This window comes from Diorhabda carinulata, chromosome 5 (assembly GCF_026250575.1).
Source record: "Diorhabda carinulata isolate Delta chromosome 5, icDioCari1.1, whole genome shotgun sequence".
In the NCBI taxonomy this organism is placed as follows: Eukaryota; Metazoa; Arthropoda; class Insecta; order Coleoptera; family Chrysomelidae; genus Diorhabda; species Diorhabda carinulata.
This window is the reverse complement of record NC_079464.1, coordinates 19,866,338-19,883,231: the sequence shown is the minus strand read 5'-3', so window position 1 is coordinate 19,883,231 and position 16,894 is coordinate 19,866,338. Positions and strand designations below refer to the sequence as shown.

Sequence of the window (16,894 nt, the reverse complement as noted above, 5' to 3'; positions counted from 1 at the left end):
TGTGAGTAAATATTGTTTGTATTTGATTTTATGAACTCATTAATTATTTATCTATGAGCAATAATAGACAGGCTGAGGTTTGACACTTGTATACTTGTTATACGATGCATTCCAATGAGCGCTCACGGGGTCTAAAACTCTTTTGTGCGTTCCACATAGCAGCTACGAAGGTAGTGGTCGCGTCACTCATGACTAACGTTCACTACGACCCTTTCAAGAGGTGGGTCGAAGTAAGCGTTGAAAGAATTAGCGGAATCCTCAAAACTCAAGCAACGCAGATTGCAACCATGAGAATATATCACATTATTTGATTCGGTATGGGATATTAAAGCACTTTCGAAGCATTCTTGTGACATCAAAAATAAAAAAAAATGAGAAATCTTCAATATACCATGAATATCATTTATTGGACAATTATTACACCAAAAGTGTATTATAATATTAATAGTCAAAGTGGATTATTCTTTGTTTTGGAGTTCGAATTTCTCAGAGAAAGTTGAAGTTAGAAATTGAAGTTTTTAGGAACTGTTATTCATAGTTGTGGAAATATTGAACGCAAAAATCCTTCTCTTTAGAGAATGGATGAATGCTCCTCTGCAGGGCTGGGGTTGTGTTTGATTGATTGTGAAATGTCCTGTAGAGTAAATAGGTTTTAGCTTACTTTAGGTCTCTGAAGATGATAACTTGGTTATCGAAACGCGCGTCATATTGTGTAATTGTGAGTGATGGTGTAGTGGTAGTGTAAACAGTGTGACTAGCACCAATGGTTCCAGATATTCCAACTTATTGGTCAATTTGTTCATCAAAATACGAATCAAATATAGTGAATATGTTCAGTAAAAGAAAAGGAGAAACTAAATTAGTAATATGAATATTTGAAGTTAAGGAAAATAGTAAATAAGTCGAAAAAGGTAAGTTTCAGTACCAATTTACACCAAAAAGTACAAAGTTTGAGAGACCAAGTGATGAACAAAAACGATTTTATTGAAGATATAATAAATTTATTGAAAATTCATAACAATAAACCTGGAAATAAATATATAATAACAATTTATAAACATGAAATATAAAAAAATGAGATATTTTTAGATTTTTTTTTATAAAAAAGCGAACTATTGGATTTTCCAATTTTTACTACTAACTTTGTATTTTTTACATATAAATAAATGATATTCATCTAAAATTTAGTCAATATTTTGTATATATTAAAAAACTTATCATTTTTAAAAGCTGATAACACGGTGGTAACTGTACCTATATTATTTAAATTTGGCGATTTCAATATGAAAATAAATAACACAAATTAACTTCAATATATTAACAAATTCTGTAAACTAATTACTTTAATATGTACACACACCGTGTAATGTAAAAATTAATTATCTTTTCTAAGTACGATTATATTGATATTCTAATAAATTTTTTAAATAATAAATAACTACTTGAATTACACAAAAGGCAATTCAAATCAAATATTGTATAAATATAAAAACTATTCAGATTAAATGTACAACGAATTAAATCTATAAGTCTTGAGGTGTGGTCTTCAGAGAATATTTCTGAAAATGAAAATTCTTGTTAAAATCGTTGCATAGGATATGCTAATGAGAGAAAGATCATTCTGGGAGGATACCAATTACAAATACAGAAAGATTTCAAGTATTTGGATATGTGACAATAAACAAGGCAAATAATAGAATCACAGATGTAGTGGAGAGGACCACAGCGGCAAATAAAATCTACAATACGAAGTTGAGAATATACAGAAAAGGAATGGGGCCGAAACTATGTGCATCCAGGGAAGGACCAAAAAGATCTTGGAATATTTAAAAGATCTTAATGAAGATATTAAAACTGGTCATAACCGAAAGAGGATACCTAGGAAAGTTAATGATTCAAGAGATAAAGAATGAGGTGAAAGTTAGTGATTTAGTGACAGTGATAAACATCCAAAAAGCTTAAGTGAGTTAGACATATACGAAGAGGAGATCCGAAAACAAACTATCAAGGAATTTTCCACATACATTCAAGAATTCAGAATCTGATCCCAGTTTTTTAAGAAATTGCTGGAATTTTTAAGAAAACTCAGAGCAATACCAAAATACAAGAAATTAACTTTAAATTCCACCATTTTCCAAGATGAGGCTGAAATTTTTGCAAAAGTATTCAAATTTAAATAAAAGTTTCAAGAAATTTTCCATAAACATTTAAAAACTGATCCCAGTTTTTCAGAAATTGTTCAAAGCCTTAAAAAAGATCTTGACTATTATCAAAATTTAAATAAATTTTCTTTTTGAATTTTCCATGCAATGATTGTTCTTTTCCTGAATCCTTTTTTATTTGTACTTTTACAAAATAGTTATTAAGTGGCAACCAACAGCATACATACATTGTCTAATGCATTAAGAAACATGATTCAGTAAAATTTCCAAACGGATTACGGTTTTTGGTAGATCCTGAACTTATTTTATTCAAACCAATTCAAATTCTGATAAAATTGTCCATTATGGCAATATATGTGTTAACAGAGATTCATTTAGAATATTACACACATTCTAGTTTCATTTATTCAAAAATCGTCCCAATATCATAGTAATCATTCAAAAACAAAAGTAGTGGAGATCAAAAATCATCAGAAAAAAAACTACAAAAATAACATGAGAAGAAAAAGACTAAACAACATATTTTCAACTGCCTACTTGTAGGAAATTAACTATTATTTGATTAATACTCAATTTATTGAACAAATTATTTCATATTTCAACTCACCTTTCTATTGGATGGAATTGAATTTGGCAACGGAAAAGGTATATCATTAATGGGAGTCAATGAACTTTTAGCATCTACATTTGAGAGGTTCATACATTCCTCGAGAGTCTTAATAAAAGTATCACAAGTGGCACCTAAAAATCTAGTAGCTTCGTCCATTTTCTGGAAAATACAAAGCAATACTTATACCAAATATCGTTGTTTTATATTAAATAATTTTTAAATTCAATGAGGAAACAGCAAATATACAACATATCGTTGGCATAAATCGCTAACCACTCAACTCCGTTTTTTTTTTATATCAACAGTTTTATACCATTAGATAGATCATTTGTGAAAGCATCTAACAGAAAAACTTGTGAAACATATCTTCAGACCCTCATTTTATTTAAAGGATATCGCAATCCCTATTAATTTACTTGTACTGTTTTTTTCTTCAAATTTGACATTTGCCACTATTCTTATACTTTATTAGAACAACCAGTTAAGTCTTCATTCAATTTTATTCATTGTCAAATTTTTTGTGCAAGATTTATGAATTAAGCCGATAATATGTAACAAATATATTATGTATTATAATTAATGACGTCTACAGGTGAATTTGACAGTTTAAAACATTTAGGAAGTATTTAGAACATGTATATTTGATGGTAATTTGGATAGGATTCAGTAAAAAGTATACAGTTGTTAAATTTTAGTTGTAAGTTGTTGAGAAGTCAAGTTAGTACTCTTACCTCTGTATCAGGACCATTTTCATGTTGTGCTGATGATTTTATAACATGTACTTGTTGCATCAACAAATCACAATACAACCTCAATTCTGATTTCTTTGATTTAAGAGCATCAGGATTAGGATCTATTAAATAACAAAAAAAATAATACAATAATCTTCTATGTGAATTTATACTAGTCTAAATCTATTTTCAAAATTTATATTTCTATCAAATTAAATGATTACGAACAGTACTATCAATAGTTAAAACTTACAAAACAATTTCATTAATTCAAAAAGGAAATACAGTGATAATTGAAAAAATGCGATTACTCATTAAAATGTTAGAATATTCATTAATATCTACACTATAAAATAAGATATTTTCAAAATGATAAACAAAATTACAATTAAAATAGCATCAAAAATAAAAATTATAGCTACAAAGAAAAATTCTAGGGAAAATTTCAATATCTACCTATGTTTTTTCCATTACTTTGGACACATGCTTTTGCTGTTCCTAAAGCTACTAACCACTGCTGTCTTTCTTGGGAAGTAGATGCCCGGAGATAAAGGTGTTGTTCTCCAGGAATTACAAGATCCATTCTAGTATTATCCAAAGGACTTACTGAAAATATCTGAATTAATAAGATAAAGGTAAAAATAAATAACTTACCATTTATTTCACAAGCTTGAACTTTTAGTGAGCCTTTAAAGCCCTGATTAACCTCATCTTGTGATTTATAATATGATAATACTCCGTTCTCTAATACAAACCATCTGGTCTGCCATCCTGGAATATTAACATATTGTTATAAAGAAACTAACAAAAATGCTGCTCACCATTCCAATAATTAGTCCATTTCCATAGAATACCCTCCATGTGAATTATTTTATTACAGCTTTATATCATTGCTAATTAAAGACGAAATTAAAGTACCTTCAAATTTAATGAAATTAGTATTTTAATTTGATGGATTGATGGTAACAAGTAAACAGATTCGACACAACATACTTTGTTGATATTCGTTATCATAGAACTATATTTGAGTTACATGTGACATATATTAGTCACTTCATTTGTTTAGAGGTGCATTTCACTTAGCGCTTACGGCGCCAGAAATACTCTTGTGCGTTCCACATAGCGACTACGAACGCAGTGGTGGCGACGAGTGTCACTCATAACTTTATCACTAACGTTCACTACGACTTTTCTCAAAAGGTGGGTCGAAATGAGCGTTGAGAAAATTGGTGGAATTTTTAAAACTCAAGCGTGTTTATGAAACGGACTACTATACAGAATTCAAAGGAAAGTGCTACAACTGAAGTGAGATAATCAAATAGATGTAGATGATTCAAATACATCTTGTAGTTCAACTGAAACAAATTAACATTCTAAACAGACATGCCAGAAATCTCTTGGTTTTGTGATGCCTGCGTTGACAGAGTTAAAATTAACCTGGATGTTACTAAAAATTTGTCGAGATTGGAACAACAAATCGAAGAATGCAATTTCTTGCAATATTTAGAAGATAAATTGGGTGATGAATTATTACATAAGCAAATAGCTGTATTTCTGGGAGACATAAACATTGACTGGCAAAAAAACAACAGTGGCACAAGAAGAATAAGAAACATTATTCAAAGTTCAAGATTTAAACAAGTAGTAACCAATGAGACTAGGAGAACAAATCATTGTCTTCGTTAATTGATTATATAATAACCAATGACTTATACCTAACCAATATGCAGGAGGTTCAGAGAAATTTCCCTAGCATAAGTGATCATGAAATTATTGGAGTAAATATTGAGGTAAATAGAAGATCAGAGGAGAAACACCCATATTACAGTAGAAATCTGAATGACGATAATATATTCATATATTAGAGAACGCTGAAGGAATTAAATGGAACAAAGAAACAATCTACTGATTTCATGGAAATAGATTTTGAACAGCTCTGTAGAGGAAAACTTCAATGAATTCTTTTCAGACTCGTTGCATGAAGTTTCAGAGAGTATAGAGTATGAAAATTGGGAAAGCCAAGATTTTAATACCGAAACAAACTTTTCCCATTCTGAGACCATAAATTTGTCTCAATTAAGAAAAGTTATATATGACTTAAAAAGTAAAGTTCGAGCGATGACAGTTTGAATATTAAACTAGTAAAGCAATTATTCTGTGTAATTGGATATCCCCTTCTATACTTGATTAATGCCTCAATCAGCACCGGAAAAATACCGCATGACATAAAAACTAGTGTGATAACACCTATCCAAAAAGTAAATAAACCAAAGAAACCTTCAGAGTTTAGGCCTATTAATCTTTTACCAGCATTCCTGTGAGTAAACGATTCAGTACATGTTACAAATTGGCGAGAGAAAATAAACATTGGTGATTGACCGTCGAATTCTTATAAGAAAACTGGAACACTATGGTGTGAATAAAAATATCAGGCAGGGTATCTCAAAAGAAGGAAAGTGTGCTGGGTGTACCCCAGGGAAGTGTCCTGGGACCACTTTTGTTTATAATATATATTAATGATCTTCATATGGCTTTAAAAAATTGTTTTGTTAATTTATTTGCTGATGATACCCTTATATCAGTGTCTGGGCAAAACTATTTAGAAATTATAAATATTTTAATTGATGAACTTAAGATATTGTATAAATGGTTGTGTCAGAATAGATTAAAATTAAACTCCTCAAAAACAAAATGTATGGTCAGCTATAAATTGAAAAAAATTTTATAATATAAATTTGTCCTTATCCATAAACAGTGTGCCTATAGAATTTATAAACGAAATTAAATATTAGGGTGTCATTTTAGATCCACAATTAAATTTTTCAATTCATGTTGATTATTTATGTAAGAAATTAGGTCAAAAAATAGGGTTTTTCAGTAGAATATCTTATTGTGTTTCTGAATGGACGAGAATGATGATATATAAAATCATAATTTTGCCTCACTTTACATATTGTAGCTCAGTATTAATTTCTTGCAACAAGGAAGAGGTGCGTAAATTACAAATACAACAGAACATTATTGTAGTAAATATACACCGATTGATTACATGCTTAAGACTCTAAATTGACTAACTGTTGAGAGAACATTAAAAGAGCGAATCTCCTTTTAATATATAAAATTGAACATAACCTAATGCCAGAGTATTTAAATGCATACTTAAAGAAACGACTGCAGTTTCATAATTATAATGTTAGATCCAAACAAATCTATAATCTTGACATTGTACGAACCTAAGCATTGCAAAAAACACTGTTTTATGAAGGGCTTCGTTCTTTTAATGAATTGAGTGCTGATATTAAAAATGTACAAAATGTATATAAATTTAGTAAACGGCTGTTTACGTATTTGCGGAATCAAAGTTGATTTTTTAATGTTTCTAATTTAGTTATAAGTAGCCAAGTGCTAAATAAAGATATTTATTTATTTATAAGCAACGCAAATCGCAACCATGAGGATCTATCTCATTATTTGATGCGGTATAGGATATTATAAGTACTTTTGAACTACCACCAAATATTTGACTATCGCCGCAAAAGATATTTTGAATTTACTTTAAAGTAAAAAAGTTAAGCACTCCACTAAAAATTTCAACAACTTACAAATTATAACATAACCTCTTCAAGCTTTCGTTTTATTTTTTCTGTTTGGTTAATATTTATTTCAACGCTCAAAACGCTTCATGAGCCATTCCACTTGGATTTACGATTATAACGTTTTGGGGTAAGTGGAACACGGGAAAGATCGTGTGGAACAGAATTGCTAATTTGTCTATGGTCAGAACTTGAAAGTTAGTTGCAACAAACGGATATATTGAATTCTATGGAAATGGTGATACGATTGCTAAGGACATCTATGTCATGTCATATAAACTGAGAAGTTATTACTAAATGTCAACTGTCAGTAAAAAACCGTTGGTTATGATCAATCTTGTTTGATTTTTGTATGGTGAATAGTTTATAATACTGAGTAGTGTGCATCTTCAAAAATTGGAAAAATGTCGCTCCAAGATTTATTTAAGGAAACAGATCTTAAATTATTTGAACAACTACGTATAAAGGAAACAGTAAGTACATACAGTATTTTTTTAAAAATTTTTTAAATTCTGAACCTGAACAAACACACTGCTATATATAAAGTTCAACCAATATTGAAAGGCTTATCTCTAAATCGTTAACTGAAATATTTCCAACGCAATGGTATTTTCTCAGTCTGATATTTCAAATTTGATATAAAAGTGTTTCTATATTGAATACCAAAATTTGACAGTTGAAAAAAACTATTTGCAAAAGTAATATATCTTTTTGGAAATCTGTCAATACAAATATTGCTTATAACAGGTTATTTGCAATTTGTTATTTTGATAAGATTTCTACGAAAACATTTTAGATTACTATTTTATAACATTTTTTTGCTGTCTAAAGTTAGTAAGAAAGTTTGTACAGCTACAAATAATTTGCTTGCTATGTTTATATGAAAAAACTTTAAAATCCGTACTATGAATGAAGTACAAAATTACAACCAAGGTACAATTAATTTTTTGAAGAACACTGTACTTTTAAAGGGTATCCAAAACATAATAAAAATGTGTGACAGATATTTCAAACATAAAGTCCACAAGTTTTTTTGGGGTTAGGGAGAAAAAACCTTAATTGATCAAAATAAAATATCATACATGTATTAGAATAACTAATAAATAAATGACTTTTAAACTGCTTTTCACTATAATGAAGAAAAAAGAATATTGAAATCAATTAATCTATTCTAGAAGAGATACCAAAAGAAACTATTGATAATGATACAAATCAGCAAACAATAATTTCAGATGGCCACCAATTTGTAACCTTAAGACTCAGGCATTAGTTAAAGTACACAAAATTGGTACCTAGAAGGGGTGAACCGTTCATTATTAAATTGGATACCATTAGCTGTTTAAGGGAACAAAAATACAGAAAAAATTGGAGAAACTGGAAATACTTCCTAAATAACTAAATTTACTAAATCAAAAATATCACCAAACCAGATTCTCAAAATTGATAAAAATTGCTGTAAACAATAAAAAAAGTTTCAGCAATCATATATTCATAAAAAAGTCGCATCAACTGTGAATTCAAGAGAGCTCAACAAGCACAAAAAAATTTTTAAATCAAAAAGAACTCAAACTTATATATGTCGTTGATCTGGCAGAAGTCCAAAAAAACTTGCAGTAGAACAGTTTGAAGGTTTAGAGTAAATAAGGCGACATTCTAGATGAATCATTAGGGACTACAACTATTAAAAAACAACTACATCTAGAATTTAGTGAGTTTTGTCAGTCTATATAGATGGGCTAATTTCAAATCGAGTGGTGTGATATATGAAATTGTTGAAAATTGGACTTAGTGACTTACCAGAACAACGACGATATGTTGAAGATAGGATTGAAACGCACTCGAGGAAATATGGATTGGATGCAGCTCTTAACTATGGTTTAAGTTAATGGCTCACTTTTCCCATTAAGTATTTCAACCTGGTAGCTACACTGAGGTTTTCGAAATAGTCGTAGAAATATACTTGTTATGTTACAATATAAAATAAAAGAAGAGGCCTTGCTAATTAGACACTAATAGAATTGTTTATTTTTGTAGCAATTGTCAGCACATATCAAGAAATGATCCCTTTCATGGGAGATAAATACTAAAAAATATATATTTTTTATTTATCATTGGGAAACTTGTAGATACATAATAAAAAAAATTGAAGGTGTAAAAAAAATAGTAGAAAGTATTATTTTGGGGCTGCTTTGTTCTTTCAGGAATTTGGGACAATTTGAAGATGCGTATTTCTACAAGTGAATGATGACAATCACAATTTATTTTAAATGCATATTAGAATAATTAAATTGACTGTTTTTAAATTTCAGGAAATAAATGAGAAATTAATAAATTATGTCAAATTTGTGGAAACTGGAGATGTAATTTATTTAAAGAAACAAATGGAATTGTTACAAGGAAAAGGTAAATAATGTTAGGAACTGTTATTTAAGTAGAATAGCAAATTGTTTAATGTTGATTAAAAAATATGCGATTGATAAAATTTCTATATTACACTTAATTTTTAATAACAGCTACTTAATATTAGAAAATTCTTGTTTATAATACAGTTTTAAAGGTTCAACTGCTCTATTTTCCAATTAGGTGAAGTCACCTATATGTTTTGTAATGAAAAAATTGTATTATTAATATTTAGAGATAATTTAAGTACATCCAATCGATTTTTGACACTTTCCACTTTTGATATAGCTCAGGCCACCACACTTTTCCCAATTTTGATCAATGAACAATATAGGTCCTAAAATATGGGATGATTATAATTAGAAATTGTACAATTACAGCTTTTAACAATTTTATTTATACACCTATTAGTACTACAGCTCAGGGAAGCCTTGGCCTCCTCGACAATTCCCCTCCAAACTGGTCTGTTCTTCCCCATCTTCTCACATTCATTGTAAGTCTTCGTAAACTTGATATTGGAGTCTGCTTCTTCTGCTACTGCTTCTACTTTGGCCATCATGATTCTTTTAGGCATTTGCTAATCATACATTCTGAGAATGTGGCCAAATCATCACTTTTTTCATCAATTTCTCTTTTATTTTGGATTCTCCAGCCAGCTTTATTCTAATTCCTCCATATAATCTTCTAATAATTTTTCTCTCAAATATTCTTAATATTTCTTAGTCTTTTTGTGTCATCACCTAACGTTCACAATTTTAACTTCTTGAAATTAGTTTGTTTTTCAGGAGCTTCAGGTTTCCAAATAAGCCTTATTACCACTTTGTATTCTTTTTTGTATGCACTGCTTGGTTTTTTATATTTTCTTTCGAGATATTTGAGTCTATCTATATCTCTGAAAGTTTTACCATCTATTATTAAATCTTCCATTTTCCTACAATCTTCTGATGCAGATATCTTCATAAATACAATTTTAGATTCATTAATTACTAATTTACATTTTCTTTCTACATCTTTGGAAAGTTTTATAAGTCTTTCTAGGGTTATTGCTATATCACCTGCATACGTACAAATTTGGATCAATTTATTAAATATACCTGATCTATTTGCTTCATTTCTTTGCATAGTAGTATTATAAAAGAGTGTATTTGAAAGACTATAAACTTATTTAACACTACATGTGATATCAACAGGATCTATTTGGCACCTATTTTAACTTTAATCAATTTAGACAGTTTGTTATGATGTAAGGTATCAAAATCTTTTGCCTATCTTGGAATTAGAAATGTACTTGGTCCATGTTAATATTTTAAACTAAATTTTCATATTAATGGCTGGCTTTCAAGTAAAGGTGTTATTGATTTTTTACTATCCCTCTCTTGGAACACGTGTTGTCTATTTGTGTGTGTTTTCAATGGTTTAATTGAGTATAAGTTGAAAAATATAAAAATCAAATAGAAATATTGATCTAAAGAGTGTTGCTCTAAAAACTTGAGAAATAAATTAGATATTATTTTGTATCATCACCGCACTCTATATAATAATGTTATTCCTGAGTTGATTATTGTGATATAAATATTCCACAATATCCAGTAGATAATCGAATGTTAATTTTGATTCTTAGATGGATCTACAGATGAGACTGCAAAGGAGAATGTAGAGCCGAGCTGTTCAATTATGCCCAAAAGAACTACTAGACAACATAGTAGAGCAAATGCGGATAAGAATCCCTTACCAGTTATAGCAATTAAAATGGAAAAAATGTCTATAGTTCCCTCTACTAATTCGACCGAATCTAGTAAGTCATTTTATACTTAAATAATTAAAGGGGTATTTTCGAAAATTACATCAGTATTCGAATCCATTTTTCATGAATTTTCCTCAATTTTTGCATTGATAAATTTTTTTCTGAGAAACTGATATATCTCTTGAGCCCTCATATTAAAAAAACTCCTTGTGGGAAATTTCACAGGAATCAGAAGTGAAAGTTTTTTTTTCTATTTTCATAACAAAGGGGTTAAAATTTTGAAAATACAGGTATACTCTCTGAAGTTATTTAAAAAATCACATGGTGTCGTGTATTTTTATATGGAGATTTATTATCGTGGGTTATTATCAAAGATATAGTTTCAAAATTCTTCATCATATGTATCTAAATATATTTTCAAGAAAACGACGACTCAGCTGAGGAAATGCCTGCTCCTGCTTTACTGCCACCAAGAAAAAAGAAAATTAAGAATGAACCGAAGGAACCAGTTCATAGATCAACACGTACTAAGACGAGGAACAAAAAGTTCCAGGATGAACTTGAAGTACTCTTCACTCAACTGGCTTTTATTTAGTTTTAATAAATTTAATTTTAAGGTGGAGAAGGCTGACAGAGGCAAACCATCAGATGTCATAATTCAAAATACTACAGTCACTATGATCGATATAACGGACGACAAGGATTCTGATAATGAAAAGAAAAAGGAGAGGACAACTGAAATGGAACCGGAAGTATCTACACGATCTACTCGTACGAAAACGCGACTGCAGAAAAAGAAAGAGGAAAATGAGGAAGCAGAAAAAAGGAATGAACAAAACGAATCTCAAATTATTACAAATAATACCAAACGGCAAGATAAGGGAGGTAAACCCAAAAAGGTAAATATCTTTATTTTTAATATTAGTTATTGACACTATTTTAGAAATGACCAACATTTTATTTGTTGTAATTTGGGTTTTTTCAGCCGGTCAAACAAATAAGTTCTTCTTCCGATGAGAGTGAAGAGAATAAAAGTGCCCAAACAGAATATGAAGACGCTATTTCTAATTTGGAAGGTAACAATGCAGACGAACCTACAGAAATACAAAGTACTACAATGGTGGTAGTACCGGCTTTTGATAGGACGGTAGTAGTGGATAAACCCAAAATGATTCATAATGATCTTGGTGAGTAGATGTTACTTAATTATTCAGTAAGTGTTTTTCTGCTGTGATTCATATTTTCTTCACTAGTTTTCTATGTTTTTCTTCTTTGTTACTAATAGTTTTATGATCAAACAATTTTATTATAATTTTTAGTTGAAAATAAAGTAGCTTCATCTCCACCTAATGCAAAAGCAACTAACGGCCAAAGTGATTGCAAAACCCCATCTAATACAAAGTCGAAAAAGGCTCAAATCAAAGAAATTTTCAGTCCTTTTGACAAAACATCTACAAAAAAGAAAGTCGAAGCGTTCGAAAAACTTGGTAACGCAAGTAAAGTTTTGTAAGTACTTTAAATTTAATACACTTCATTTGAAACGAGCAACAATTTATTTTCTAGGGTGAGTACATCTAAAATTCCAGTTCTGGATGACAACGAATCCAAAAATAAACCATACACTCCATTCACCAATAAATTCCTACCAAAAAGTTGCAGTACTTCCAGGATAAATAGGATGACTCCTCAATCGTCTTCGAATAACGACAGTTGTTTGTCTACGAAAACATTGAGCGCATTGAAAGCTTCGCAAGCAGAATACAGAGAAAGAGAAAAGAGGAGACAGGAAAAAGAACAAGAAGCGCAATTAAAAAAAGAAGCATTGCTACAAGCGCAAGCGGAGGAAAAGAGACGCAAACGGGAAGAGAAACAATTAAAAGTAACCAATTCTTGTATTATCGACAGTTTTTCATTCATTCAGTCATTCCAGCAAAAATGACAATGATTATACTACTTCTTCTTGTCATTCCAACTCGAAGTAGGTTTGATGAGAACTTAGGTGCTTTTTCTACTCATTTTTTTAATTATGTTTTGTCTTTTGTCATCTTCTTCAATTGTTTCAAAGTTATAAGTTATTCTAACCATGTTCTTAGGATATGTCAATATCATTTCTTCCACTATTTTTTATAATCTTCCCTAATTCCTGTAAATTCTTTTCGTCCCTTTTTCCTTTCTTTGGTCTATCCATTTATTCATTGGCTTTCTCTTTAGCTTTTTAATGGTGTTTACAGTTTTCCTTTAGTCTTAATCGGAAATATTAAAGGTATATCCATAATATCTCTTGCACAATTTCTTTCCAAGTTTCTCTTTTTTGTTTCTCATTAATTTATTTGCTTTATTCAATTCTTTCTTGGTCTTCCTCTTATTTTCGTTATACCATTTCCAGTATTCTTTTTGTCATCATTTCTTTCACTGTCTTTTCTTAATTATTTTGAACCTTTTGTTTTTTTATTTCCTCCTGAAGGTTTTCCCATTTTTCCTTCCCCTTTCTTCAGCTGATCTATCCATTTTTTCTGGATCTTCCCTTTTAAAATGGGTTTTCCAGTTTTCATTTTCTCATCAATCTAATCATCCTCACTTTCAACATCTATTCCATTGTCTTCCGTCTTTTGAAATATTACTCAATTCTTCTTTAAGTTTTTCCTCTCCTTGCTTCCCTTTTTTTAATTTGGTCTATTTATTTCTTTCTCATCCTCACTTTTATGGTATATCCATATCTCTCCTACTGTCTTATTTTTTTTGTAATGTTTCTCAATTCTCCTCTGAACTCTTTTTGTCCCTTTTTCCTTTATTTGGTTCATCTATTTCTTTCTTAGTCTCCTTCTTCATTTTTAACAATGTTTCCAGTTTATCATAAATCTACCTTTTTTTTTAATATTCTTTATTTACTTCTCAAGATTTTCCTCTCTTTTTGTTCCCCGCTTCCTAATTTGGTTTATCTACGTATTTCTACTGTTTTCTCTAATCTCATTCTTATTAGACATTCATATAATTTTTTTACTGTTTTTTATTTTCCTTATATCCGTTTTTTGTTCCTTGTATCGTTATTTGGTCTATCAATTTCTTTCTTGACCTTTCCCTTTTAATGGTCTTTATCATTTCTTCTATCTTCTGCTATTTACTTCTTTTCTTAATTCTTCAATAATTTCACCTTTTTACCTCCATTTTATTTTGTTTATCCATTTCTTCTAATTCATTATGTCTAATCACTATTCCAGTTCTAAATGTCAATTCCAATACAGTTAATTTGAAATTCTAGGTGCAACAACAAAAGGAATTAATTCAAAAAGAAAAGGAGAAATTGTTGGAAATTCAAAGATTGAAATTGGAAAAGCACAAACAAGCGATTGCGGAAAAAGAAGAAAAACTACAGAAGAATAGAGAAGAAGCCGAAAAAAAGAGATTGTTGGCTAAAAATAAGGCGAAATTGGCGAAACAAAGTGAATCATCATCGTAAGTATAAAAATTTCGGATAATGGTCTAACAAGAATGTATTTTGATGTTTCCTTCAGAGATAACGGAGGAAAGGTTCCAGAATCTGGTCAAGCAAAAAGGACGTTACAAAATCACGTACCTATTTATATGATGAGTAAACCACCTTTGCTTCCAACAGAAGATTGTTACGATTCTGATGATGAAATTTCGACAAAAAAAAATGCTCGTACACCATCATGGTGCAAAGGTATTTGAACTACTGAATATTAATTTATATATTTTTGCCGCCCACTTCGAGAATTAACTATATTAAATAAAATTAATTAAAATTTCAGAGGAATATTTGAAGAGACCGCTTTACACTCAATTAGTCGCAGGAGAGAAAATAAAAAATTCACTTTTCTGTTGCCAAACGCACAGTCCAGATCTAATAGAAATCTTTGAAATCATTGATCCCAAAAAGTTAAAAAGAACATCGAGCGCCAATTGGAGGAAACCTCCCAGATATACATTATTTTCAGTAACCAATGATATACTATTTAGTGAAGATTCAGATTGAAGAGATTTGTGAAATTTATCCCTCGGCTGCCAGCAATTTTTCACCCATAATGGGTATTTTATGTGGAATACAATTATTTGTCTATAATACGAGGGTTGTCTACAAGTTTTCTAGACTAACAACCTATTGTTTAATTTAATTTTTTTTTCTCAGAAAAATATACCTTTAAATTTATTAACACATTCAGTGTATAAAAAAAATCACTGGATTAGGTCAGATCAGGATTTTTATATTTGGTATTTTTGTTTTTAGTTGTATCATGTAATGATGCTAAATGATTTTTAGTTGGTGTTTTATCTTTTTGAAGTTAATTGACGAGAAAAATAATAGTCCCTTCGATAGAAGTGTGTTTTCAATTTTTGTAGGAAATTTATCCCTACAACCTACTCTTGTCATTGTATAGTTTCATCTACAGCTATAAATTGTCATAAAAATCGGATTTGTTCCAGTTAAACCGTCCCCAGAAAGCTTTAGCAATATTTGTTATTCAAACTGTTGCTGTTTTTACCTTCTCAAATGCTCATCACTAGTTACACCGACGTTTAAGTTGAACTACTCAAACTGTTGCGCTCGTAAATGAAGGTAAAAATCAGTACTCAATATTTTTTTCATTTTTGCTAAAACTTTTATTCAAGTCATTATCACTAAAACTAAGTTGAAGTTTCTGAAACCGTTGGAGTTATTCATATGAATCACACATTGTTTATTGTCATCACACCAACAATAACATTATTGTGCTCCTTTGAGTATTCCTTAGGTCGCTGGTTCGTATCCGACTCGAAGGAGCAAATAATGTGAGAATACGAAAATGCTGGAAACTTATCATACAATCCTCGTATATTTAATTATATCCTGGTTATTGTATATTCTTTTCAAATTTGTATTGAAATTTTTGGATTTAGTTTCAAAAAAACGTTGACTTCTGTTTTATTTATATCGAGGTAAATCTGTAGTGCAAATAATGGAGGGTTATTGAAAATTATTTTTTAACTAATAAAATTTTATGTATTTTAATGTATATAATTTATATTTTTGAGGTTTTCAATCAATTTATCAAAGGCACTATTTTTTGTTTGTAAACTTGGGTTTGTATAAAAAATTGTTTTAATCGTTTTTAATGTAGAATAATTTCATATTTTATTTTGAGTATTACTGTAGCTTCGAATATCAATAAAATATTTTTCATTTATAAATTTTTTGACTTGATTAAATTTTTTATTTAAATAAAATTTTTTAACATTCCTGATGAATACAATTATGGCTTTTTCAAAACAATAAGAATACGACTTCTCATAAGTGACATATCTGCTTATGTATATATCGATTGTAATATTGTTCTCATCATATGTTTTCCGTTATCCTCAAATCCTCTTCTTCTCCTTTTGTCATTGTCCTTGGTTTTCCGCCATACATTGGTATCAGACGTAGCATTGATTCGTAGATATTCATTTTGGTCTTCTCACTTAATATTTTGCTCCATAACATCTTATTTGCTTATAATTTTTTCATATTTCTGATATTCTTTGCCAATGTTAGATCCTAGATAATTAATAATATTTGAACCGCTTATCAATCCTTAAAATATTTCTTTTATTCTCATCCCTATTTTCTTCCTATGTTGTTCTGAGATTGTGGCAACGAAATATCAAAAAGTGGCTTT

General features: G+C 29.7%; 2 protein-coding genes across 3 annotated transcripts; one reads left to right on the top strand and one right to left on the bottom strand.

Moving 5' to 3' along the window:
• Positions 1-979: 979 nt before the first annotated feature.
• LOC130894241 (pleckstrin homology domain-containing family A member 3-like) lies at positions 980-7,183 on the bottom strand. 2 transcript variants are annotated; one of them, XM_057800899.1, is made up of 7 exons: positions 7,106-7,183; positions 4,325-4,421; positions 4,158-4,274; positions 3,960-4,109; positions 3,504-3,625; positions 2,770-2,931; positions 980-1,559 (listed from the first exon to the last, which is right to left on the bottom strand). In XM_057800899.1, the coding sequence occupies exons 2-7, from the start codon at positions 4,362-4,364 to the stop codon at positions 1,524-1,526; spliced, it is 627 nt and encodes a 208-aa protein (XP_057656882.1). In that variant the 5' UTR covers positions 4,365-4,421; positions 7,106-7,183; the 3' UTR covers positions 980-1,523. The 2 variants fall into 2 exon arrangements, with proteins under 2 accessions (XP_057656882.1, XP_057656883.1); XM_057800900.1 differs by having other exon boundaries at positions 4,325-7,148.
• LOC130894239 (inner centromere protein) lies at positions 7,013-16,427 on the top strand. Its single transcript, XM_057800897.1, has 11 exons — positions 7,013-7,569; positions 9,406-9,499; positions 11,118-11,291; positions 11,663-11,805; positions 11,858-12,139; positions 12,226-12,427; positions 12,560-12,746; positions 12,804-13,119; positions 14,500-14,693; positions 14,753-14,922; positions 15,011-16,427. Exons 1-11 carry the CDS (start codon positions 7,501-7,503, stop codon positions 15,232-15,234), a joined length of 2,055 nt encoding a protein of 684 aa, XP_057656880.1. The 5' UTR covers positions 7,013-7,500; the 3' UTR covers positions 15,235-16,427.
• Positions 16,428-16,894: the final 467 nt, after the last annotated feature.

Coding starts and splice junctions, on each gene's coding strand:
- LOC130894241 (XM_057800899.1), bottom strand. CDS start 4,364: ATGGAGGGTATTCTATGGAAATGGACTAATTATTGGAATG. Junction 4,275..4,324: donor ATGGACTAATTATTGGAATG/GTGAGCAGCATT, acceptor TTAATATTCCAG/GATGGCAGACCAGATGGTTT. Junction 2,932..3,503: donor AAAATGGTCCTGATACAGAG/GTAAGAGTACTA, acceptor TGTATTTTCCAG/AAAATGGACGAAGCTACTAG.
- LOC130894239 (XM_057800897.1), top strand. CDS start 7,501: ATGTCGCTCCAAGATTTATTTAAGGAAACAGATCTTAAATTATTTGAA. Junction 7,570..9,405: donor AACTACGTATAAAGGAAACA/GTAAGTACATAC, acceptor TTTAAATTTCAG/GAAATAAATGAGAAATTAAT. Junction 12,140..12,225: donor AGGGAGGTAAACCCAAAAAG/GTAAATATCTTT, acceptor GGGTTTTTTCAG/CCGGTCAAACAAATAAGTTC.